The sequence below is a fragment of the Gouania willdenowi genome, chromosome 17 (assembly GCF_900634775.1).
Source record: "Gouania willdenowi chromosome 17, fGouWil2.1, whole genome shotgun sequence".
NCBI lineage: Eukaryota > Metazoa > Chordata > Actinopteri > Blenniiformes > Gobiesocidae > Gouania > Gouania willdenowi.
In genome coordinates this window covers 22,730,148-22,757,396 of record NC_041060.1, presented here as the reverse complement: position 1 = coordinate 22,757,396, position 27,249 = coordinate 22,730,148, and the positions used below count along the sequence as shown (strand labels likewise).

The 27,249-nt window shown below is 37.3% G+C and overlaps 1 protein-coding gene across 4 annotated transcripts in view; it reads right to left on the bottom strand.

Moving 5' to 3' along the window:
• LOC114479274 (pituitary adenylate cyclase-activating polypeptide type I receptor-like) overlaps positions 1–26,319 on the bottom strand; it is a 40,017-nt gene extending 13,698 nt beyond the window's left edge. For all 4 annotated transcript variants that reach the window (XM_028472866.1, XM_028472867.1, XM_028472868.1 and 1 more), the window contains exons 1-9: positions 26,174–26,319; positions 18,467–18,598; positions 15,752–15,845; positions 10,061–10,171; positions 8,284–8,384; positions 8,103–8,200; positions 5,548–5,680; positions 1,733–1,886; positions 1,582–1,642 (exon numbers count right to left, since the gene is read on the bottom strand). In XM_028472866.1, the coding sequence (XP_028328667.1) occupies positions 1,582–1,642; positions 1,733–1,886; positions 5,548–5,680; positions 8,103–8,200; positions 8,284–8,384; positions 10,061–10,171; positions 15,752–15,845; positions 18,467–18,508 (794 nt within the window). In that variant the 5' untranslated portion in view covers positions 18,509–18,598; positions 26,174–26,319. The remainder of the gene's footprint in view (positions 1–1,581; positions 1,643–1,732; positions 1,887–5,547; positions 5,681–8,102; positions 8,201–8,283; positions 8,385–10,060; positions 10,172–15,751; positions 15,846–18,466; positions 18,599–26,173) is intronic.
• Positions 26,320–27,249: the final 930 nt, after the last annotated feature.

Sequence of the window (27,249 nt, the reverse complement as noted above, 5' to 3'; positions counted from 1 at the left end):
TCGGATTGTTTGATTCTGGCAGCTTTGTGAGTGCAATGTGAGAGAATGAACCCATTTAAGTGCTGAAGGACTTTGTAAAACATGCACATGCTTCAATGAAATGTTGGGGAGTGCAACTTGTGTTTGCCTAAGATGCTTATTGGGTTGTAGTTTTAGAATTTAGTCATAAGAAAAGAAGGATGGACCGACCGCGGCAAGGACTGTTAAACAAAGCAGCAAGATGTGGAAGATATGCTTCTCTAATCATTCATTTCAGTTCATATCTTTACATCTAATTTTACATGGATGGATGGATGGATGGACAACAGGACGTATGTATGTATGGGTGGATGGATGGATGACCGGATGGATGAACAGATGAACAACATGATGTACTGTATGGATGGATGGATGATGGGAGGATGGATGTTGAATGGATGGATGAACAGATGGGCGCATGGATTGATGGATGGAAAAATTATGGATGAACAGATGGATGGATAGATAATCAGATTGATGGATGTATGAGCAGATGAATGACGTGATGGATGGATTGATCAATAAATGGTTGATGGATGAACAGATGGATGCATGGATTGATGGATGGAAAACTGATGGATGGATAGATGGATGAACAGATGGATGCATGGATTGATGGATGGATGGATGAACAAATGGCTGGATGTAATGAACAGATGGATGGATGGAAGAAGAGATGGATGAATAGAATGAATAACTGATGGATGGCTGAGCAGATGGATGAATGACTGATGGATGAACAGATTGATGGATGACTGATGGATGAATGAAAATATGGATGGATGACTGATGAATGGATGAACGAATGGATGGATTACTGATGGATGGATGAATATATAAATGAATGAGTGATGGATGGATGAACACATGGGTGGATAAACTGATAGATGGATGAACAGATGGATGGATGGATGAACATATGAATGGATGACTGATGAATGGATGACTGATGAATGGATGACTGATGAATGGATGAACATATGGATGGATAAACTGATGGATGGATGAACATATGAATGGATGACTGATGGATGGATGAACAGATGGATGGAAGAACATATGAAAGATTGACTGATGGATGAATGAACAGATGGATGGATAAACATATGGATGGATGACTGATGGATGGATGAACATATGGATGGAAGAACTGATGGATGGATGAACATATGGGTGGATGGATGGATGAACATATGGATGGATGGATAAACTGATGGATAAATGAACAGATGGATGGATGGATGAATGAATAGATGGATGGATGAACACATGTATGGATGAACATATGTATGGATGAACATATGTATGGATTGATGAACATATGGATGGATAAACTGATGGATGAATGAACAGATGGATGGATGAACATATGGATGGATAAACTGATGGATGAATGAATAGATGGATGGATGAACATATGGATGGATAAACTGATGGATGGATGAACATATGTATGGATGAACATTTGGATGGATGGATGAACACATGGATGGATAAACTGATGGATGAATGAAGAGATGGATGGATAAACTGATGGATGGATGAACAGATAAATGGACTCACCCAGTATCATTGAAGTGGAGCCTGAGAACAGCCCACACTGTCACACAGATTGTGGGCGTTCCTGTAACACGCCCACAGAACAAAGGTAATTTAGCCTAACAATAACACATGCACAAACTGGAGACTTTACTGGTTTTACTGGTGGACTGACCCCAGCCTACAATGGTGTACCAGTAGAAGTAACGCCTCTCAGGGAAGAAGGTCTCCACCAGCAGAGTGAAGAGATACAGGCCTTCAATGAAGAGCCAGAAGTAGTTGGACATCACACAGTAGTGGAAAAAAACCATCACCGCCTTACAGGCAACCTGCATTAGAGAGAGAGAGAGAGAGACATCCAACCATCATCCAACTGTTCATCTACACCTTTCCCTCTCCCTGTGCTCTTCCATCATCATGCATCATTCCAATCATCCGTCTGTCCATCCATCCATCAAGCATCTATCCATCATTTCATCCAGACATCCATCCGTTCATCCATCCATCCATTCGATCATCGATATATCATCCCTCCATTCATTCCATCATCTATCTATTCATCTATGACTCTGTTCATTCCTCCATCATCTATCTGATCATCCATCCATCAATTATTCTCTTTATCTATCCATCTGTCCATCAAATCACCTGTTCATCCAACCATCAACCTTCTTTTTATCCATCCATTCATGATTCTGTTCATCTATCTATCTATCTATCTATCTGTCTATCTATCTATCTATCTATCTATCTATCTATCTATCTGTCTGTTCATTCATCCATCCATCCGTCCACCCATCCATCAATTCATCCCTCAATTCATCCATCCATCTGTTAATTCCTTCATCATCTATCTGTTCATCCATCCATCTATCATTCTCTTTATCCATCCATCTGTCCATCACACAGTGGCTGATGGGGTTTGTGGCTTTTAACTATGCAAAGCACTTTCACTTTGAGTTACATTTTGTATGAAGAGTTCTTTTTAAATAAAGTTTGATTGACTGATCGATTGATTAATGGGAGAACACCTTCATCAATTCACTGACTGGCAGTGAATAGCTTCAGCAGTACTAGCATATAAATAATGCCACCTACTCTTAGAGATAAAAAATAAATGACTGACCTGGATATACAACATAAATAAATATCCTTCAAAATAAACACATCTTTTTATCTATTTATTTTTTCTGCACAAATGTCCACAGCTAAAGAAACACAGTCCTGTAATCCACTTTTAGGCCCCGACCCACATGTTGAGAACCTGGTTTTCTGATTCATTTGACTGTTTTTAGAAAACAAAAAGTAATCTAAGGAAATCAAATAGTGCTCATATATGTTGCTAAGCCTTGGGGTTTTTTCCAAGGAGAGTTTGAGGTTGTTCTTAACAGATTTGGGGCAGAAAATTATCAGCTGAAGAAGAAAAAGCAGCACATGTGGAAATTATCTTTTAATAAACTCTCATTATTTTAACAATCGATGAAAAAGTCGGAGAGATCAAAGCAGGGGTTGAAACACTAATTACTCACAAAGGTCGTCTGAGAATAAACAGAATGAGATTTCATTAGCGGATGACACGAGCCGCCTACGTGTTGGATGACGTGTAATCTAATGACATCCTGTTAATGATGGAGAATGCACATTGAGATGGAGGTCAGCTCGGTACAACACTGGTCTGACTCCCAGTGCCGCTGCTGTGGTAATTACCTGCAGCTGAGCGACAGCAGCAGAGCTCTGAATAAACCACACCGCTAACAGGCTGCTGCAGACTGTCAGTCCTCAGCTCTGTGTGACAGGCTGAGGCTTATAGTGAAGCCTATTAATGGGAAAGTGTTTGTCAACCCACGCCAAGTTTGGAAAACTGCCAGTTTCAGTAAACATAAAACCCCTAAGACCTAACTTAACTACTTACCTTTACTTATTTATTTATTTATTTATTTGCAATTTAATAGAAACAGAAAAGCTTCCGTAATATGTGTACATACATTTTTCCATCTGTATCCTACATGGCTAATATACATGATATGTATTAACAAATACTGTAGATCAGTGGTTCCCAAACAGTCCCGTACCCCTTCAGACATTTAACCTTAGGCCAAATACCCCCTACTACTACACACTTAAAAAACATAATAATGAAATGCAGTGTTTTTCAACCTTGGGGTCACCTGGAATTGAAATGAGGTCCCCTGAAATATCTAATAATCTATAATGTAAAAAAAAAAAAAAATGCTGAATAAAAAATGATTTTTAAAATGTTTTAATTATTATTATTTTTCAAATTTTAACTTCACACACAAAACAATCTTAAACAACTGTGTTATATTTTCACTTCCTCAAATATAAATCTAGTTAAAATATATATATATATGTATTTAGTGCATATTGTCACTTTGTGCACTAATCCTGGCAACAAGCTAATTCTAGAAAAAAAGAAAAGTCTCTGGAGACACCAAAAATGTGTGATATTAACATGGAGCCACAATTGTTGAGGAACAATATATAATAATAATAATAATAATAATAATAATAATAATAATAATAATAATAATAATAATCAGTAACCATGGATAGTCTTACATCGGCTAATGTGTAATTTGTGGCAATGCATAGAGGGTCCTGACTGCTGGTCGATTCATATTCTAGTTTCCAATTTTTATTTTTGATTCATGTACCCCCATGACAATTTGCGTACCCCTGGGGGTACCCATACCCCACTTTGGGAACTTAGGCTGTAGATATCAACTTTTGTATTTTTTAAGGCAGATCATTTCTATTTGCTCTGTACATTATTTGAGATATTGTACAATATCATGTAATAATTTTGACTGCAGGACAAATGAGTTAGTGTGTTCAATATATTCTACTTTGTGAATTACCCTTATTATTCACAAATAGTATGTAACATTTTTTTTTTGTAACATTGTAAGAGGCTTTAGGGCAGTTTTGAAGTTGTTACCCCAAACTTCCACACAATAAGAGAGGTATGGTTGTAGCAAAGCACAATAAAGTAAAAAAAGTGAATTGGGATTTCGAATTTCCTTAGTTTTGTGAATTACTGAGATGTTCTTAGCTATTTAGTTTTGTATGTATCTGATATGTGGTCTCCAACTGAGTTTGTCATTGATTATTACACCTAGAAATGTCTCTGTTACCAGTTCATTGTAAGTATTATCAATTTTAATTTTGAATTCTGCAGTTTGCTTACAGATAATTACTTTTGTTTTGCTGTGATTTAAAGGGCCCATGTTACACTAAATTGACTTTTCTTTGTTTTAAACATCATAAAAGTGCTATTAGGGTTTCATACACATGCTCACAGTGTTTTTTTCATTAATTCCCTCAATCGTTAGTTAGAGGGTGATTTGCTCCTTTCTTACTGCAGGGTGAGCCCAAACACTTCGCTCCAATTTGATGACGCGTTCCCACTTTGACGCGGCACTGAGCTGGAGAAGCCACGCCTCCGGTAAGCTCTCTGCCGTGATTTCAGCATCCTTCACGCAGTGCTAAGTATGTATTTTCTACAGTCTATGTATGTACCGGTGAACGCCCCGCCCCCACGCTCTGTCTCGTGTTCATAAAGCAGCATGAGCTCGGCTACGGAGTGGGTGGGAGGAGGGCGGGCCGTCCTCTGGCTCTACGTCACCGTCCAGGGAGGAGGAAGTCAGTGTCCTGTGTATAGACACGCCCACTCATGAATATGCATAAGTAGGACGCAAATCAGCCTGTTTGTGTAGAGTTGCTCTGGAAAACAGGCGAGTTTGGTAAAATAAACCTCAAATACTATGTTTTTGGGGTTCTTAGAACAAATGGAGATGGGTGAAAAATAGCATGATATGGGACCTTTAAGGACCTTTACTTTATTGTTTAAATCCTTCAACTAGTTAACAATGTTTACTATTACAATTCAAAGAGAAACTGTGCCCTAGGACTAATCAAAGGGCCTCATTGATCAAAAGAGCGTATTAATATCTGTCTGTTAGTACTGACCGTGTGTACGAAGCAATGGTCGCTGTCCTCCTGGGCGTACAGGACGCCGTCCTTGATGAACACTGAGATGGCTCTCAGGATGAAGGACACAAACAGATTCATGTGGATGAAGTTTCTGGTGCAGTGAAGCTTCCTGTGGTTCAAGAAAACATGAAAATTATAATTATAAAAACATCCTGAGCATTTATTAAAGATACACATCATCAAAAAACAACAACAACACACACAGTTTGCTTTAACGCTCTGCTCACCAAGCTGAGTGTAGACGTTTAAATGCCACAGAGGGACATTTTACTTTCTGCCTCATTAAAACATGACTGGACAAAGACATTTATGAGAATTAATCAAAAGTCATTTCAAGAAGCAGTGTTGGGACTACAGCATGACTCAAAGTAACTTGTTGCCCTTTAAGACGAGTCCCTTCACGTGGAGATTATGTCAGTATTTCTCTTCATTGAACGACAAAGTCAGAAACATTGTAGTTAAATGTGAGCTGTGTCTGAGCTCAGAGCTCCAATCTACTGCCACAAACTGTGATTCTAATCCATGGCAGTACGACTAAGGAAACCTGATGGACACATCTAAACAATACAAGCCACACTACATCCACTATGAATTCATATTTAGCTACACTACAATTTGTTTCATATCTACACAGCATAAAGAGGCCACTAAGATAGATTTATATGTATTATTTGTTTATTTTTTTATTGGATCCCCATTAGCTTCCACTGTGGTGGTTGCTCTCTTAGCATAGCACGCTCCTTTATTTTCCATTCTTATGCCAGAGGGGTATTCCATAAAGGCGGGTTAAGAAACTCTGAGTCTATCCATAAACTCTGGGTCAACATACCCCGCGATGAAGTGGGTTAATCAACCCTGAGTATGTAAACCTTGGGTTACTTACGTGCATGCGCGCGATAAAAAGCCATCATCAATGGATCAAAGAATACTCAAACTGCCATGACAACCAAACGGAAGATAGTGATTTCTTCACCGTAATGGGTGAAATAAGCCGTTGTTTGATGAATATGAGCCTGTTCTAAAGATGCGTTCAGTCTTCAGTGACTATAGTGGCGTAAATCACCCAGAATTAGTCACACTTTTTGGTCACTTCATCACTTTATTGCTTCAGTGACGTGACAAGCGGTGAATAATATGAATAAAGTGTGTCTGAGGAGACGTGGCAGCAGCATATGATGTCTGCATAGAGAGCCCTCCTGTTACACTGGATATAAACACAGTGACTGCTGCTTCATATCACATCATTTATATTGATTCTTAATGTAAGATTGTCGCCAGAGTCATCTCAACTTCAAAAAAAATGTCATAAAAACACACTGAAGCGGTACGCGAACCCACGACCCATCCCTTTCAAGAGCAGTGTCACACTTCACTGCGCCATCATACCTTCAAAGATGTATGATCTACAGACTTAACTGTATAACAATATAAAACAACAATCGAGCCTTAAAAGTTGATTTATTTAAATGATCATCTCCTCCTTTATATTATCCACAGGTTTTTATCCAGAGAACTTTACTACAGACGTCAGTAGATGTTTTAATGCAGATCAACCTCTCAGTGACTTTCACTTAATGATCTACATCTACAATGTTATAAAGAAAATTACCGTTATCACAAAAAAAAAAAAAAAACGTAAAACAACACAACATTAGTAATGATGTGAACACGTCTGTGGTGTGTGATGTTACTAATGTGTTTCAGAAAAAAGTGTTAAGGTTCATTAAAGTGGAGCCAGGTAGAAACCCTGGGTTTCTTTGATAAAACCTGCCAGCGACCAGGTTTAATTCACGGACAATGTTGCCATGGTAACATACTCAGAGAAGAACATACCTCGCTTTTTGGAATGGGATACTCAGAGTTTCCCTCATTTGAGCCTGAACATACTCAGAGTTTGAACATAACCTGCTCTATGGAATACCCCTCTGGTGTTCATCTGATCATATCATCCATGTTTTGTAAACAATGAAAACAGTAATGCACAAACTAGCAATAAAAATACAAAAAATTACAACAAAAAATATACAATTCTAAAACACACAAACTATTTGTTTTTTCCTGTATTACTGTAATTATCCAATTGGTCATTAATGTTGGATCTGATATAATCACCTTTTTGTGGCCCCTACTTACTGCATTTTTGTGATAAAAGTTGCTTGTCTTTGGTCTATAGTATTAAGTATTTACACTTAATGTAGTTTAATGTAGTATCAAAACTCAACTTGTTTCTCTTTTAAGTTATCTTACATAATCAACTTCAATCTCCTGAATCACCTCCATTATAACAGGTTTAAATTGTAACTTATTTTTAATCAAAGTACATTTTTAGAGATCTAATGCTTTTCTTCTGTCGTCTTGTAACACTATTTCTCACCACAGTCTGGTTTTGTGAGTCACAAAACTAAACCTGTTCTTGATCATGAGAGAAAAAGAAATACTTAATTGTATAAACTGACTTTTTTTAGTACTTTTTCTTCTTTTTAATCTATTGGAAATAAACTTTGTATTTAAACCTTTGTCGCAAACCTCACCTGAACCTGCAGAGAATGACCATGGCTGTGGTCAGAGACACCAGAGACGTGCTGTAGCCCACCGTGTACAGAGCTTTAACCGACGCGTAGTACATGTCCTGGAATGCAAAGACAAGCCGGGCTTTAGTCGTGCACAGATCAGTCAAACGTGACACGTGTTATAGTATATCAGTGAGCGTACGGGTTTGGTGGAGTTGTCGTAGAAGAAGCAGACGTCCACGTAGTGAGGAAACGGCTCTGACCAGCCGTCCTCTGTGCAGTTCCTGCTGACCTTTGCCATCTCTGAGAAAACAAAGAAACAAGCCTCAGCTGAAGGAGTGGGGGCTTAAGAAGAATATTCATTATTCATTACGTGTATAGTCAACATATGAATGGAGAACAAAGGTGCATTGTTATATAATATATACAGTATATATGCTAACAAAACACCGATGACAGCATGTGTAACATCAAGGGACGCATCCTGACGTCATGGCAACAGAATAAACTCATAATTGGCTATAGAATATATTTTATATTTATTTATTTACAGGTATAAACAAAGGCTGTAAGCAAGTCCTCATTGCTCTTTGTCTCAGAGAGTTCTCCCACCAGGGGGCGACAAACCATTAGTACATTGGCGATATGGACATAAATCTCAATATTTTTTCTCAAAATGCCGATATACGATATAAATGTCGACTCAATAAAGTCTTACCAGAAATACCATTCTGGAGTTAAATTTGCTGATGAACAATGTCACTTTTGTTTTTTTCCAAAGACAGTATGTGTGAGTGGGTTCTGTAGTGTGGCTTGTTTAGGGGAAGGTTCTGGAAGACACACTCAGAAATTCATCTAACTTCTCTTCCTTCTTCCTTGTCTTCTGCTTCTCTTCAAAGGCGGTCACATTTCTCTTTGCTGCTACCCTCCTCCCTATCTGCCCCAGCTGCTTGTTTTCTCTGCCGTCTTGTGGATCAAGGAGACTCTCTCTGCATTCATCCAAAAACCAAAAAGATGGAATTGGTCAGCTGGTAATTTAATGCTATGGATCAAATTTTCTCAATGAGAAGACCAGGCCGAGGTGAGCCTGCATGTCCGAACGGAACGTTTGCAGCCAAATACACGATGGATCCCTGGGACAGATGGAAGGTCATGTGCCTGGTTTTACTCTCCGTGGCGGACGTAGAGGATATATACATGATTGGAATCATAATAGTAGGGATGCTGTTGATTGGAGCTGGCAGCTATCTGATCTTTCATAAAGTCTGTGTTACGTTGGCAGGTGTTTTGGGAAGGCTGCCAGTCATCTCTGAAGGATGGGACAGAGCACTGAACTCTCAGAATATTATGATGAAGAACTCAAAAGTAATGAGGAGGCTACTCTGGAGTGTTTGCATGGAATCAAATCGATCTTGGAGAGGATGGAGAGGACGGAGAGGACGCAGAGGCGTCACGCCCGCGCCCCCCCAGCGGCTGGATATCCTTTCCCCCTCTTCGCCCAGCCCCCGTCCCCTACACCCCGCCACCAGACCCACCACCCACCCATGTGCTATATGGTTATCGTGACTGTGTTTTCTTTGTTTTGCTTGATGCATGTATACGAAGAAGGTTTTTTTCCTAGTTTCACTCTTTACTCTCATTCAGTACAAAACCTGCCTTTTTCCCCTCACCTCTCCCTGTGTTGTGATCCCGTTTCTCATCTAAAGTGATATCTCATTGCTCCGTAACAGGTGCAATGACAATGAAAGCTATTCATTCATTCATTCATTCATTCATTCATAATTGTGCTTTTCATGCTGTTCTGAAAAGTAGCACAAGTAGCAACTCCTAAAATTAGTACTTTTAATACAAAATAAGCTATAAAATAACAAAAATAGATTTAGGCAACATTGTAATTTTCTATATCGCCAAAAGAGAAATTGCGATATATCTCGACCCTCGGAGTATTGCCCAGGCCTACGTGTCTGACGTCAACTCACCATCCTCTGGATCCATGAAGTCGTGGAAAAGCTCGGGACAGTTCACCTCCACCACCTCGCCGACTTGGGCCGCCTGCCAGCAGGTCAGATTGTCCCACATCCATTCACACACTGAGGGACAGAAGACACACCGGTGTGACAATGGATTGGCTGAAATCTATCCAATAACTTAACAAACCCAGAGTTGTTTAGAGAGAGAGATGCGACAACTCCGTTCACTCCAATGGTCCTTTTTTTTTTGTTTTTTTTTTAACAGCAATGGCGGTTCACGGAGCCTCACAATAGTTCCCGGAAGTAAGCAGTTTACTATTGCAGCCCAATGGAGCTAGAGCGGAGTAGACAGTGTGTGATTGACTTTTGAACGGTAAGACGTGTAAATTATCATATTGGATATTATTATTATTATTATTATTATTATTATTATTATCATCAGTGTATCTAAACCCATTAACGAGTGCATTATTAACTAATTATTAATTCATTAATAATACATTATTAACATATGACGGTGTATATATATGTGTATATATGACGGTGTACTGTGTAAATATTGTAAATCAATGCAGTTATTCACGACAAATTACCTAACATCCCAGTTATGTCACTTGAAATCAATGGATTGAAATTGTCCGCCAATAACTTCCGGGAACTATTTCAGTTTATTTCGAACTTCCGTGGTCGCAACTCTCTCTCTAAACAGTCCTGAGCAAACCTAGAAGATTATGTGACAAAAGTGGCATTAAGTCAGAAAGATTGAACACATGAAATAAGCATTAACTACTTTATGCCAATGTGCCCACTGGAGATCGTACTGTTTTAGTGAACAGCAGATGGCAGCAAAAACAACTGTGACGCATCGAGCCTGCTAACTCCAAGTATTGTATTTAATGCAATTGTTCTCAACTGGTTTGGCTTTAGGGTCCAACTTCAAGCTGCAACAAATATTTACATTTATGGTGCTGTAAAACATGTATAGTGTAATGTATGTATCATAAAAATATTACTGTGCATTAAGTAAGAAGCTGTTGAATGAAACTTTGTAGGTTAAAACTGTTTTTTTAAAAAAATAAATTCACAACAAAAAACGTCTACATTCTAATATTGTTTTTTAAAAAAAAAACACACACACAAATTCCAATTAACAGAGAAAAAAATGTGACGCGCCATGGCAAATCCAGGAACAAGTCGGCATGAGAGAAAAACCTTTGTTTTCTGAGAAAATTGTGATATTTGCTCTATTTTTTGCAAAATGCTCTAATTGAAGTTATGAATAAAGCACTCCATGCTTCAAATAACCATATCAGAGGTTTTAGAACAGTAAACCTTATGGTTGTTTTAGTGCAGAGTAGCGTCTGTGTTTAGGGGTGTGGAATCCCACGGCTAATCAACGTACCGGCTTTCTTTGGCTAGCCACACAATCTTGTTATTGTTTTAGGCCAATCACTACACATTGACGTAAAACACATTCTATTCTGATTATGAGACGACAAACGCTGCTTCAAGCGTGGGTGTGTTTACCGCAGTCAAAGTCTTTCAATTTGGTGTATGTCGTAAAAACGTTAAGTGTGACTGCTCTCTATGGATTGAAACCCGTCTATTAGGGTCATATTTTGCCATTGGCTAAGTATGGTGGCTTGTGACGTTTCGGTGGCTTCTTACATCACTGTTGGCCCCGCCCCCTCCAATAAGAACTAGCACCTGTGTAATCTGTGATGAGTTGTTTGGATTGAGAGAATTGTGAATAGAGAGGTAGAGTGAGCATTGAGTACGTAGTTAGCATAGCATATATTGTTCTTTGGATTTCCAGGTGCCCCGCCCATAATCAAGGCATTTTTTCTTAATTTTTAACCAGATGTTTGTAAATCTAAAGACATTTTTCTTTAAAATATTAAACAGCTCATAATAATAATAAAACAAGTTCAATACGTCGACATGTAAAAGACTTCTGTACATCACATCTTTTATCCACTAAAAATTCCCATCATTGTTTTGGTCAACTCCATATTTTTAAGTGACAGGACAATGACTATGGATCCATCCATTTTATGACCCGCTTTGTCCTATTTCAGGCAATGACTAATTAAAAAAATACATGTTAACAAAAACGATATCAAAATATATTGATATTTTCGTTGACTAATAAAAATGAAACTATAATTTTGTCACACTGGACGAGATTAAATCAGAACTCACGTAAACACGTGGTCTCACACATTGATCACGTTAAATGTGTGTATTTACAAAGATTATTATAAATACCATCCCATATCTTGTGTAAACTCTCATCCAGTGTTTGTTTTTATTAGATTCTGTAACACATTTTGTCAAATAAAATCTCAATCTCCTTCAGTTGACTAAAACTAGACTCAAACTACATTAAAACTTGCCGTCAGATTTAATAGTGCAACTAACACATGCAGGACGGAGGCTCTCCAGGACCTGACAGCAGCTGATTTATCTCAATCTTCTACTCATCCCCCATTATTCATCTTTTGACTCTGGTTAATTCCCAGTCTTTTAGTTTCTATCCCAGTTTAATACCTCCTGCTCCCATTATTCATCTTCTTCCCCCCTCGGTTTATTCTATCACGCTGTTTTATTGCAGTGCAAAGCTGACTCGGACTTATCTGTCCTCTCTTATAACATTCGCTGCATCTGTGTGTGTGTGTGTGTGTGTGTGTGTGTGTGTGTGTGTGTGTGTGTGTGTGTGTGTGTGTGTGTGTGTGTGTGTGTGTGTGTGTGTGTGTGTGTGTGTGTGTGTGTGTGTGTGTGTGTGTGCGTGTGTGTGTGTGTGTGTCTTTAGTACTGTCTGCTGAGCCGGACACAAAGCCAATTACCTTTTAAAGGGCAGATTGAAGCCAAATGAGGCGCACTGGGCTGCAGAGGTAACAGGTCTGATGAAGCGACATCACTGGCTGCTACACAATACACCACACACACACACACACACACACACTGTGCACACAGGCAGTGTGTGTGCGTGTGCACGTGCACAGACTGCAGGATTGAAAGGGTGGAGATCTTTTCTGTACCATGAATAATGAACCGTGAACCAAATGTTTTTCTTCTTTAATCATGGTTTGATTTACTGATGTGATGCATCTCTGAGCTTCCTTTTGGTTACATTTATGACCGCAAATGTTTTCCACTGAAACAGTTCTTTGAATGTTTAGAAAAAAATAAGCTTGTTTTAAAAGTCTTTCCTAATGCAGCATTATTATAAACCATGGGTTCTCAACCTTGGGGTCGCGAGACACTAGGAGGGTGTAGCCAGATGCCTTCAAGAAACTAAGAATATTTTTTTTTTAACATTTTGAGTCCATTTTTGCTTATTTTTACCCCTTTTTTGCAACTACACTAAACTTGCCATATTCTAACCTATTTTCATCACTATTTCTTGTCATATTTTTTGCTCCTTTTAATTTCTGCCACCACTCAATCAAATTTCAATGCCTTTTCTACACATTTTTTCCACTTTCAAGACATTTTCATCACTTATAAACCCTTTGCGTCAAACTTTTCCCACCTAATGTCACAGATGTTGCCCCTTATTGCTACTAAACTGTTTTCACCATAATTAATGCTTTTTTTTTTTTTTTTTTTTTTACCAATTTAACCACATTCACGGTTTGTCATGGCCATTATTTGCCAGTTTAAACTAATTGTTACAATATTGACACTTGGAACTCTTTTTTTTTTTTTTTTTTACCACTTTTTGTTGCATTTTTGGCCACTCTAATTTGCAAATTTTAACCAATATCTGTCGTTTTTAAAATCTAATTTTCCCACCTTTTTGGTCATTTTTAACCCATTTCATTTCTGATTAAAACAAGGATTTACATCTATAAGATGACTATATACTATGGAGTAAATAATACTAAACTTCCTGGATAACAGTGGATATTATTCAGATCAATAAATAAAAGTGGTTATCACAGGATCATAGAAGAATGGACCATCATTTTGCTCTCCCCTTTATTCCTCCTTATAGATGGCCCTGCCTCCGCATTACTGTTCTTCATTGTTCATGTTCATGTTTGCGTACAGTGGGGGTCTCTGGTTTCTGGAAACTTTATTTTGGGGGGGTCGCGAGCTGAAAAAGTTTAGAGAACCACTGTTATAGACACACCCTCGATGGACAGCCAACGTCCAGACACTGTAAGACGTATTTATCTCCACTGTGTGGGGCTGTGACTCACAATATTCAGCTGTAAACAAAAATAGATTTGTTTAAAAATAATGCAGACAAAATGTTCCTGCACTCACTGCGCTCGGGTTGTGTGTGTGTGCGTGCATCAAGCGTGTTTTAGACAGACTATATAGAACACAGGATAGGACTGATGCACGTTAAAGCAGAATATCATTTCACAAAATATAAATATCATTTTCATAAACTTGGTACAAAATGGTGCACGGATCAACAGGCGGAGGCCGCTGTCTCCCAACACCAACACACCTGAATCTAATGATGGTGTCATCATGTAGCTCTGCCTGATAATCAGCTAACCAGGGTTGGGGACAATTATAATTGTAATTTGCATAATTGCATAATTAATAACTAATTACAATTATGTTGTAACTGAAAATATGTGATCATTTGTATGGGGTGTATGTGAGTTTTATATTTTAGTTATTATGGTATTAAATTGTTGTTTGTCCAAAATAATAAAAAAAAATAAATAAATAAAAACATTAAAAAATCATAATTAAATTGTAATTGAGTTCAGATAATTCACTTAGTATTTGGCATTGAAATTCGACAAAAACTGTCAATTACAATTTCATTAAAAGCAAACCTGGGGAATCACATTACAGTTCTATGGCATGCACATATGTCATGTAAACTTTTCCCACAATCTGTCAGTTCTCTTGAGGATCATTAAAATCGAGGGGTAAACTGACACAAAAAAGGCTCAGAGTGACGCCCACGCCAAAAACATTAACACCAATATTTTCATTGAGAAATAAATTGCATGATAGATCATATTTTTTAGTGTATTTTACAGCTGATAAAAGCTAGCACAAGAGGACGGTTACATTTTATGGGGTTATTTATTAAAGGCTCAGTAATTGTGATTCATTTTCATTGAACTTTAGTGATTAAGACATAAATGTAAATGGCTTTCAGGTGGAATGTAATAATTGTAATTGGAAGAAATGCTGGTCATCGTGATGATAAATCAGTTGTAATTGAACATGGATAATTGAAGACATAATTGTAATTGAAAAATGTAATACAAAGAACAGACGCTTCCATTTTCACCCTACACTGCTGTATTCCTCAGAGCTGGAGGCTGTGAGTCATGGTGCAGACCCTCATCAACCCACCATCCATGGCCATGAAAATAATGGCTTCCAGGAACCACAGAAGCAGTTTTTTTTAACAGTGACGTAAGAGGAACGTAAAACCAGTTCAGCGTGACATTACAAGCAGGTCGGCGTTTTTATCTATTTATTTATTTTTATCAAATAGCTGCTCCTGTCTCTCAGGCTTTATGTCCCCATGTGGCCTCTTTAACCCCGGTGGAGGTCAGAGGTCACGCAGATACAAGCCAGTCGGATAATAATACCTGAACATGTGCATGATTAATGGTTCTAATCAGCAGACTGTGGACAATTTAATCACAGCCGCTGGGAGTCGGTGCCAAAGCACACACACGCACACACACGCGTGCTGGCAGACCCACTCACCGAAATCATCCTCGTGTGCAGTGTGCATGGCCATCCTCTCCATGCATTTCTCATGTTCACGCTTTATTATACAGTGCTCCGACTCCGAGGCCACCTGCAGACAAACCAACAAGCACAAAGCACTGACGCAGTGGAAACACACCATCACATCTGGACGTGACAGTCGTTCATCACGTTGCCCTGTCAGTCAGCTAGAAAAAAAAACATGTTTGTAATTTTATTATTACTTTCCCACTCGCGGCCGACTGTCTAGTTTTTTGCAGCCCCCAAAGTAAATGCATAAAATGACTCAGAAATAATCCAAAAAATAACAGAAAGAAAAACACAACAGGAGAAAAATAAAACACCAAAGGACAACAAAAATATACAAATTTACTACAAAAACACACAGAACAATAGAGAAAAATTAAAAAAAATTGACAACAAAAATATACAAAATAACAAAAACACACAAAACAAAAAAAAAAACACAAAAATCCTCTCTTTGTTTTGTTTTTCTTTCAACAAAAACTTTCTTTAACCAAACTGTGATGAAAATACATCCAATAATCTTTTATGAACAAAACAAAATGGAGTTTACTTGTCATATAATGTTGTTTAGTTCTTATTCCAAAATGCCAAATGATTAAATGTACAAACATGAACTGAATCAAATCATCCAATGAAGCACATTTTTACAGCTGTGAAAATCAATTTACCTCTTTTACAGCTTTTTCTGACATTCTGTGCAGCAACCCTTTCATAATCCATCCAAACATCATCATCATTATGACAACTTTCCAGATAAGGAAACTTGAAAATGTTTATCCACTTCTGGAAATCATGGCGTTTCAAAATTCCATAGAGTAAATATGTTGTTTTGTGTCTTTTTGGATTTATTTTTATATAATTAGTGTCGTTCTGTGTCTTTTAAGTATTGTTTGGAGTTGTTTTTGTTTTTTGTGTATTTTTTTTATTTCATTTAGTCGATATTTCTTTGTCATTCTATATTTTCTGTGTTATTTCTACAAGTCATTTTAGCATTTCCTTTAGTTGTTTGGTTTTTTCCTCATCTGTTTGTGTGTTCTTATTTTTGTTTAGTGTGTTTTTCGAGTTGTTTTTGTAAAATAATCGTGGTCGTATTCCCTTTGTTTTCTTCGTGCATTCTTCACATTGTTTTGTGTATTTTTGTGTGTGTATTTGTGTTGTTTTGTCATCTAAACATGCTCCTTCCAAACACTTGGTGTATCTTTCCAGGTGAGGATTAAGGACACTTGAAGATGAATCTGCGCGTTCCTCGTATTGCAGAAACATTGCAGACGTGCTGTCTTCTTCGTCTGAGACTGTGACGGAACGCCATACCAGTCCTACATCTTCAGGTTAGCTTAGCATGGTCAACAGGTAAAGGGGTGGGGCGATGTTATCAAGTACAAAATAAATGAAAATCTGCCAATCTGGAAAGCAGAGTTATTAAATAATTATTCTACGTTATTGGACCGACTCCATCCTCTTACTTCCATCCTAATAAAAGCCTCCCTATAATGTCACTTACTTCAGACCTTGATGAGGAGGAAGAAGAACCAACTGTGAAGATGTCCAAGAGTTCCAGAATCCTGTGAACTCTGCGTCTGCTCTCTGATACTTTCACAGAACAACAGCAGACCCTCCGTCTCCACAGGAACTAAACTCCTCTCACCTTTCCTTCTTGTCGCTCGTGTCTGATATTGTTAATGAAACCAGTGCTGGCAGCGCAGCAAAGAAAGGCCTTCTTTGTACTCAAACGTCCACGTTGCTAAGCAGCAGGGGCGAAGCTACTCAAAGAAGAAGAATTGGATGCAGATGACTGCGAAACTGTTCAGCATGAAGGCAGGATGGGTTCGTCACTGTTGTTTGTGATTCTAAGATGATTGGCTGTCGTGGTTTTAATTCATCTGGATTTTTTGGTATTTCCTATGATTACGATCAGTCGTGTTTTATCTATATTAGAGCATCTAACGCACCTCCACCTTTCCTTATAAGGCAACATTATTTTCTAGCCTCATGAATCTCAGTTTGTGCTTCAATTTCAGTAGTGGGTCTTTACTTTGTAAAAAATAGAAAAAATTATATTGTGCATTTATTTTGAAGGGCATGTATTTAGTTTCATTTATTCACACATTTGACAATAGTTGATGGTAATTTAGAAGTCATTGGATGGATGGATGGATGGATGGATGGATTGATGGATGGATGGATGGATGGATGGATAGATGGATAGATGATTGATTGATTGATTGATTGATGAAGTAGGTGCAGCTGGCCTGAGGAAGTCTGGGCTGTGGGTTTAAGCAGTAACCATGGTGATGGGAGCAGTGAAATAGTCTTCTTCTTTTTCTCTGCTGTAAAACAGACGTGTGTCCACACATCATCAAACAACAACAATGGGCGAACCAGAAGCTGCAGGAGCTGCTGATGGGTAGCCGTGACCTCCATCCAACCATCCACTCCCAGTAGGACGCTCACTGTATATGGTATAAAGATCTATTTTTACCCCCCTAATAGCGTTCAGGAACCAGACTGTTAGAGTCCTGACCGTCCCTGACTCGACTCCATTAACCGAAGATGCTTGATATTTACTTCCTCTTAATTCTGGTGGTAACATGATCAACATCTGACAAAGGGTAACTCAATTTGATGAGAAAACCCATTACCAGTATAGACACTGGTAAACATTCCACTGGTTTTAAGCAGACTCACCGTAGGCAGCAGAAGGAGCGCGGTCAGCAGGAAGCTCCTCATGGCCTCCAGTGAAGGTGTGGCTTTTAAGATCTCCTCAATGTGCCGAGTGTGTCAACAAGCGCTCCTCTCAGTGTGTAGGTAATTTAAAGGCTGTGGAACACACACACACACACACACACACACACACACACACTGTCAGACTACTGAGCAGAGATGGGCTTCTTCTATCAGAGCGCAGGCTACGTGATCAACATTCATTTCAGCATTTGGAATAACTAGTACAGTGCCCGTCGGAAGTATGCATTCATGTGGGAGCTTAAGTTAGAGTTATCAATTATGGCCAAATGAGTATGTGTTTGAAGGTTGGATGTACAAAGAGGTGTTCATACTCTGTAGTGTTATAAAGGGGTTTATTTGTGGGTGCAAAATGAAAAAGCGTGTGCAATTTCCCTGGTTTAATTGTTTGGGACATGTGCATGATAAATGTGTTTGTTGTTTTTTTTTTTTTTTACTAATTTTTATATTTTATTTTGTTTGGTGTATTTTTCTGTAATGTATGTTTTTTGGAGTCATTACGTGTATTTGTGTTTGTGCATTTTTTGTATAATTATAGTTTTTGTTGCCATTGTAGTGTGATTCTGGAGTCATTTTGTGCATTTCTGTATCTTTTTTGGTGTAGTTTTGTGCATTTCTGTTGTCGTTAATCTGATCCTTATTAACAAAGCGTTTGTGTGTTCAAGAGGGATGTTGTGTAAATGTTCCATTAACTTTATGTTATTGTGTTATCGTCAGTTTTATTTTATTTTCCCTCTCATATTTGTGTGTTATTGTTCAGTTTTGTTTATTCTCGGGGTCATTTTTTTATTGTTGATGTTTGTATGTTTTGTCGTCGATTCGTGTGTTTTGTCTAAAAACAGACCCACAAATGGACTGCGCGTCATCTGTTGTCCCCGTCTGTGTTTGAAGATCAATAGCAGATCAGCTACAGTAATAAACTGTGTGAAACACTTCTGTCTCAGTTTTCCATCTCTTGACTGAAATCATCATTGATGTGGATTATCACACACGCACACGCACACTGGGCGTAAGGCTGGTACACCAGGATGCCAGCCTATTACAGCAGTGGTTCTCAACCTTTTCAGCTCCAAACCCCCAAAATAAAGGTGCCAGAAACTGCAGACACCCACTGTACCTGAAGGTGGTTGAACACAGAACATTCAAGAACAGTCATGTTATTTAAAAAGTAGGAACAATTTGTTTAAACTGACAAATAATAGGCATGACAAAACGCGAATGTGGTTAAATTGGCAAAAAATAAATAAAAACGAAGCATAAAATATGGTGAAAAGAGGTTAAAGGTGATAACATTGGGTCAACATATGTGACATTAGGTGGGAAAAGTGGTGAAAAGGGTTTATAAATGCTGAAAATGTCATTAAAGTGGAAAAAATGTGCAGAAAAGGCATTAGATTTGATGAAGAAGTGGCAGAAATTGGAGTAATGTAGCAAAAATGCATTAAAAGGAGCAAAAATATACCAAGAAAAAGTGATGAAAATAGGTTGAAATGTGACAAGTTTGTGTAGTTACAGAAAAATGGTAAAAAAAAAAAAACAAAACAAGCAAATATGGGTTCAAATTGTTAAAAAAAAAATACAAAATAGGGTCCCGATCCCAAGGTTGAGAATTAACTCCTGTATTAATTACATTTTTAATTCAACTTTATTCATAAAGCGCCAATTACAACAAAAGTCATTTCAAACATTCACACACTCATAGAATTCTAGAGGCAATTAAAGCAATTTGAATCACCCTAACATACATATATCTGGATTGTGGGTGGAAGCCAGAGCTGCACAAGGACAACATCCAAACTACGTCAAAGGCTTTGTGCCATGTCCTGAACTATCTGGTAACCAAAAACCATAGAATCACAGAGAGGTGTGAAAGTGGAGGAGACGGCCCAATTTAAAGGTTATAGTGTTCAACATGGAAAATGTGGGATGACAGAGTGACCGCAAGCGCAAGAGGAAAAGTTAGAGAGTGAGTCAGTGCTGTGGGGAAAACAAGAAGAGAAGCATATGAAGTCAAGAAAAGATGGATAAAGAAAAGAAGAACAAAGAAAAAATAAGAAATGCAGTATTTCTCTTCGTAGCCTTCGGTTCTGCCTCCTCCAACAATAACTGCAGCCATCTGTGAGTAAAGCTGTGACAGTAAAACACCAGCCTGTTAAATGTGCTCAACTGTATGAGTCGTGTGCCATCTGAGGAACCTCACGATTTGATTCGATTACAATTCAGGGTGCTGCAATTACAATATTAACGATTATAACAATTTTTTAAGCATCCATTCAGGGTTTCTTTTTTCCTCACTTTGTGGCTATTTCATACTTTTCAACAAGCTACTGTATATGAATCCATTCATTAAAGTAACCATACAGATTAGGGATGTAACGATTCACCCAACTCCCGATACGATTCGATTCACGATACTGGGTTCACGATACGATTCTCTCACGATTTATTTTACAAAATGGGACTGTATATAAATGACTGAAAAATATTCCTTTATTTTTTTTGGAAAAATACTGTACAATTTTTCATTGTCAAAAGAATCCCTTGATAAACTATTCAAAACAATGCAATTTAACTAAAAGTAAATCTTGAATGAAATAAATAAAGGAATAATACAAATGAAGAAGAAGCTTATTTTTTTAATTCTGGTTCTATAGTAAACAATACAAAACTGCATAATAGTTCTTTTTCTTTTTAAAAGTGCAACTGAAAATGTATTTTGTGCCTTAACAATTGGACTTAAAAAAAAAATAAAAAACAGTCATTTTACTGTATTTAGGGCAGATATTTGTTTGGACCAGCAGAGGGCGCTGGTAACCCAGTGGTCGGTTGGCATACAGATATCTTGCAGTGAAGAAGAGATGCTATGCTAGCAGACAGAGCTAATAGAAAAACGTGACTTTTACAGAGATATTCGTGTAATATTACAGAAATTCTTTCGGTGCTAAAGGGGTAAGGAATCATTTATGAATATGTTTAAGAGTAGAAGGCGGCCAGAAAGAAAGTATTAGCAGATTTCGCCCACCGCCAACACTCGCCCTCTGCTGGTTAAAAAAAGTACTGCGATTCATTTTTCACAGCATGATGTGAACCTTGATACCTATGAATCGATTTTTAACTGCCTTACGATTAATCGTTACGTCTGTATTACAGATGTATCACCATTATCTTTATTCATGTCAAATCACCAAATCCAACAGTATTTATATTACAAAATGAATGTTACAATATAAAAAAAACTAAAATATAAGTTTATGCAGCTAACTCAATCTGAACGCACATAAAAGATAGTTTATTCAGTAAAAATAAAGACTTATTCCAAGAGCTGCATAAATCCCACAGTAAACTAAACGTCAATCAAAACAGCTTTAAAAACATATAAAACCTACAATATCAGCTCTTGTGGAATTTGGGTTTTTAAATAAAAGGTAAATTGATAAAAGAACACAGTGATTATTTATCATGTAATCATAATCATAATGCACAGACACCTCTTGGCCAACTTTGAAATCATGATACAGCACTTTTTTTTTCTTTTTCAAACACGTTATTTGAATCCAGATGAGTGAATCTCACGCTCAGTAATTCTCGCTAAAGAGTTAGCTGCTGCTATCGTCTCCTTCACCTGGTCCGTTTCTTCAGGTCTTCGGGCAACTTTAACTTTCGATACGCAAGCAGCGGTCGTGTTCTTAATCAATTGATTAAGGAAATCAATTGATTTTTTTTTTTTTTTTTTACATTCATGAATCGTTATCGAATCGTCACACGTCGAATCGCAATTAATCAAATAATCGATGTGTTGGCACACTTCTATGTAGCACGTGTTAGCGTTGCTGACAAGTTAGCGCACGTAGCCTTTAGTAAAATAAAAATACAAACAGGAGGACTTCTCAGTTGCCAGGAAGGCCAGAAACCAAAAAGCTGCAGTCTGCACACAAACTGCTCCGGGGTGGGGGGGTCTGCTGTGTCGTCTGCAGCCTCCAAATGAAGTTAGAAACCAGTCGCACGCACTTTAAACCCATATGGCTTCCATTCTGAAGGCACTGGTGCAGCATTAACATGAGTCACTAGGAAACACTGCAGGAGCTATTTACTGTGATGGAGAGCTATGGCTCCAACACAGGCAGGAGATGATGTCATGAAAAACAGCTGCTGGAGCTGGAAGGATTCTAACCTGAGAGGCACTAATGTGGGTTTGTCAAACCCATCGGAGAACCAATCACCAGTCAGGATGAGAACTATACAATTACTGACAGGACTGAAAATAACTCGTCTCCTCCACAGCTTTCACAGCTTTTTCTGACATTCTGTGCTGTAGTCGATTCATACTGAGATCGTTCCTCTTTCTCTAAGTCTTTCGAATCCATGTATTGCAGACACTGTTGCTTTGTGTGTTTTTCCATGTCTGTTGTTTTGTTTTATTGTCGTCACTTTGTGTCTTTTCGGAAATGTTTTTGTATTATTACTGCTGTTCAGCGTCCTTTTTGTTTGCAATCTTTATTTCGAAACACGAGCCAGTGAAATCAACGCAACAAAACAAAAAAAGTAATAATCCATAATAAATGAATATATAAATCAATCATTATCATTACCATGCTCGAAAAGGAGTAGGAAGAAGTATAAAAAACGTATTTAATCCTACCCCCTAATCTCTATTGTATATGCATACACACATGCATACACACACGTACACACTTAATTTCCTATGTGCAACTCTACATGATTTTCAGTATGGTAATATAAAAACACATTCACACATCAATGTACGCTAATATAATGATAACTATAACCGCTTTTATAAATTAATATATCAGTGATAACAGTATATCAGATATTCATAGAAATAAAATCAAACTAAATTTAAGAAACATATACATAAATAAAAAATTAAAAATATATATATATATATAGAATAACTCAGAGCCACCTAACCCCACCCGAGAGCAACCACAGACAAAAAAACAAACCTTCAAGCTCCCTCCTCTCTGTATCTTGTGAAAATGATTTGTTTATATTTATTTTTAAACTGGTTGATGGTTGAACATTTTTTCAGCTCCACACTCAGTCTGCTCCATAGCCTTACTCCATTATTCGTTACGCAGAATCTTTTCATTGTTGTTTCACATCTTTGAATCTTAAAATTCAACTTTTCCCTTAAATCATACATCCCTCTCTTCCATGAAACATTTTCTGTAAGTTACTTGATAATAACGTATTCCTTGCTTTATATAGATTTTGTGCTGTTTGAAATTCTACAATATCATTATTATTATTATTTTAGACTTTATAAATAATAGATTGGTGTGTTCAAGATACCCAACATTATGAATAATTATGATGGCTCTTTTTTGCAGTATGAATAGTGACTCTAGTTATTTTTTTATATGTGTTACCCCAGATCTCTGTGCAGTTTAAGTCATTTAAGTGTTATTTTTTTTTTTTTTGTCTTCTACTAATTTTATATATTTTACATGTTTTGTGTAATTTTTTCTTTAGTTGTTTTTGTATTTTTGTTTTTTTTTTTCATTTTCAGTTTGTGTCTCTATGATGTTATTTTGTCATTATATATATATATATATATATATCTCTCTATCTCTCTCTCTCTATATATATATATATATATATATAAATTTTTTTGTCATTGTTTTGTCATTGTGTAAGCCATTTGTATTATTATTTTTTTATTTGTGACCTTTTAGTGTTTTTTGTGTAATTTTGTAGGTTTGTGGGTTTTTTTGTTGTTGTTGTTTTTGTAATATGACTCATTTGTTATCATTTGTTCTTTCGGTATACTTTTGTCACTATTTTGTATGTTTTTGTTGTCATTTTGTGCCCTCTAATGTCTTTTAGTGTAGCGTTGTTGTCATTTCATGTTGTTTTAGTGTTCTTATTTTGTGTGTTCTTGAAGTAATTTTTTGTATCTTACTTTTCCTTTGGTTTCTATATGATTTAAGACTATTTTAACAGAATATTGTCTCTACAGCAACAACAGAAGCTTTCCAAACTAATTTTATTGGAATTTATTTTTGCTTTTGTTTTTCTGCCCTCTTATTTCTCTAAAGATGTTTTCCAACCAGGGGTTTGCAGGTGCTACTTAGAAACATTTATATTATGTTCCCAAGCTAAGGAGTCATTATAAGCTTGTTTCACTGCACATATTTACATATGGAATAATATCTCCACCTGACGACAATAAATGGCAACAAAAGAATAAGCATTAATATGACATAACTTCATCTTGAGTCAAAGTCTGAATACATGGGTCTGCAGAAGCATCATTCATGCATCAATGAATGGGTTAAATGTCTGATCACTGATAGTTCACAAACAATAGCTCAGAGGAGCCGAACAACATGTAAAAAACTTGTAACAAAAACAAGGGAGCACTAATATAACGATCAGGGGGTGCACATAACAAATAAAGGTTAGAAAACCCTGTTTTCTTGGACACCCTATAATGCACGCCTGAATATGTACCTACGGCCCTGAATAGTTGTTTTTTCATGTCTGTGTGGGCGTGTGGTACGAAGAAGCAAATAATATAATATTGTCTACATTATATAATATTAAAGATTACTGGATTATCTTTGTGTCAGTTTTAGATTTGTTTTAGGGTTTCATCTATCGTGTAACCAAATGATTAAAAGTAGGACAATATATAAGACAACGCACGATTAAAACATTACAAAATGTATCGTCGAGGGTACGAGTGGTATCGCAAGGTGGGTGGGTTAGATAGAAAATAGATCCACACTATCTACTACTTCAAAGAAAATGTTATGGTTTGTTTAATATTTAATGTTTTTTATTATTATTATTAATTTTTCTTTGAGCAATTTATTACAAACAGAAAAGGCTTTAGTAGTATGTGTACATGCATTTTTTTCTATTTGTAGCCTACATGGCTAATGCCATGATACTGTGTGTATTAATGTTGTTCAGAGTTTAAGTCAAATAAAAGCATTGGTGTTTTTCAAACTGCTGTTAATCAGAGATGAAAGATTGATTTTATTTTGTAAAACGTGCAGATTTGCACACGTATATGTGATGCAAAAGCATCTAAATGATGCTGTTTGTAAGGAAATGCTCTTGGCTGTATGAGCAGCAATAGAAGAAACATCAATATTTATTATATGAACATTTTAAAATGGTCATTGATCTTTATTATTGTATATAAATTGCCCCTGAATTTATACTTACTCTACATGTCCCCTATTGTAGTTACTGTTGTTGCAAAAAAAAAAAAAAAAAAAAAAAAATTCTGTGCGAGTGTGTGCGTGTGTGTGTGTGTGTGTGTGTGTGTGTGTGTGTGTGTGTGTGTTGCAGACGTGGAGGTAAAAGGTTCGATTCCCTTCTTTGTGCCTGAAAACAACGTGAAGCATTCATCCTTCATCCTCGTGGACGCGCCTCCACCGAAGCCGGACTGCGTGGTGCGTGTGCGTGTGCCAGAGGCGCACGACGCACAGAGGTCAGATGAATTTCTTTAAGTGACAGCGGAGGATGAGTGAGTGACGAAGACTCCTCTTTACATCCAACAGGCCTTCACATTCATGACACGAGTCCCTCGTGCACGGACAGGGAAACATCATCATTTCATCCACGCGCTGCTGCCAAATCACAGCAACGCGTGAAAAACAAGTCAGAGCAACTTACCTGCGCGTCATTGTCCCCAGAAACAGATGTCTGAAGTCATGGTTTCCGTTAAGGGAAGAACGTGCCTGGAGGAACGCGCAGACACAAGATGCTGCTGCTGCTGCTGCTGCAGGACGAGATGTGCATCCATCCACTGCTGCGGCACGAGGAGGAGGAGGAGGAGGAGGAGGAGGAAGAAGATCCTGAGCAAACAGGGAGTCACTTCACTGAAAGGATGGAGAGAATGGATTTTAAAAAAAAAGTAAAATATGTTTTCTTTACTGTTCAACAGCTACATTTTCAGTGTGTCTTTTAAACCCTTTAAAAAAAAGTGGTTTTTCAACCTTGGGGTAGGGACCCCTTGTGGGGTCGCTTGGGATTGGTAAAAAATAAATAAATAAATAAAATAAAAAATGAAAAATTAGGTAACACCGGTTTCAAATTCTATTTTTTAAAATTTTCATTATTATTTTTAAATACACATCACACACAATAATGTGTGGTGTAAAGAATCGACTGGTGCTCCTTGTTTCATGGGATCATGAACATTTCATGTTGCATTTTGGTTTTATTTTGACAGGTCCACCATTCAAAATTTATGTTACAGAAATGAATAATAATAATAATAATAATAATAATAATAATAATAATAATAATAATAATAATAATAATAAGAAGAAGAACAGTTAGATTGATACTTTTGTTTTCATTCCTTATTTGTGAAGCGAAACTCGAGACGTTCTATATATTTCTTTTTTTTTTGCCCCCTCCCCCACCTCCCCCCCTCCCCCCCCCCCGGCAAGAATCTCAAACTCTGCCTATGGCTGGTGGTATTATAATGTGCAAAATAAATATTTTTACTGCAATTTTACTGTAGTTGTTTTTGCAAAAGTGTGAAATGGATCAAACATCTATTCCTCACACAAGCCTCACAGTTAATAGTTAGTCACCAGATTATCTGGATACTATTTGGACTGTAACATTGTTTGATAAAGTTGACAGATATTCACAGATTCACACTTCCAGCATCAATAACTCTTTCACAAAACGTCATTGACACACAAATTACGCTTCTTTGCCATCAGTGTGAGGTGGAC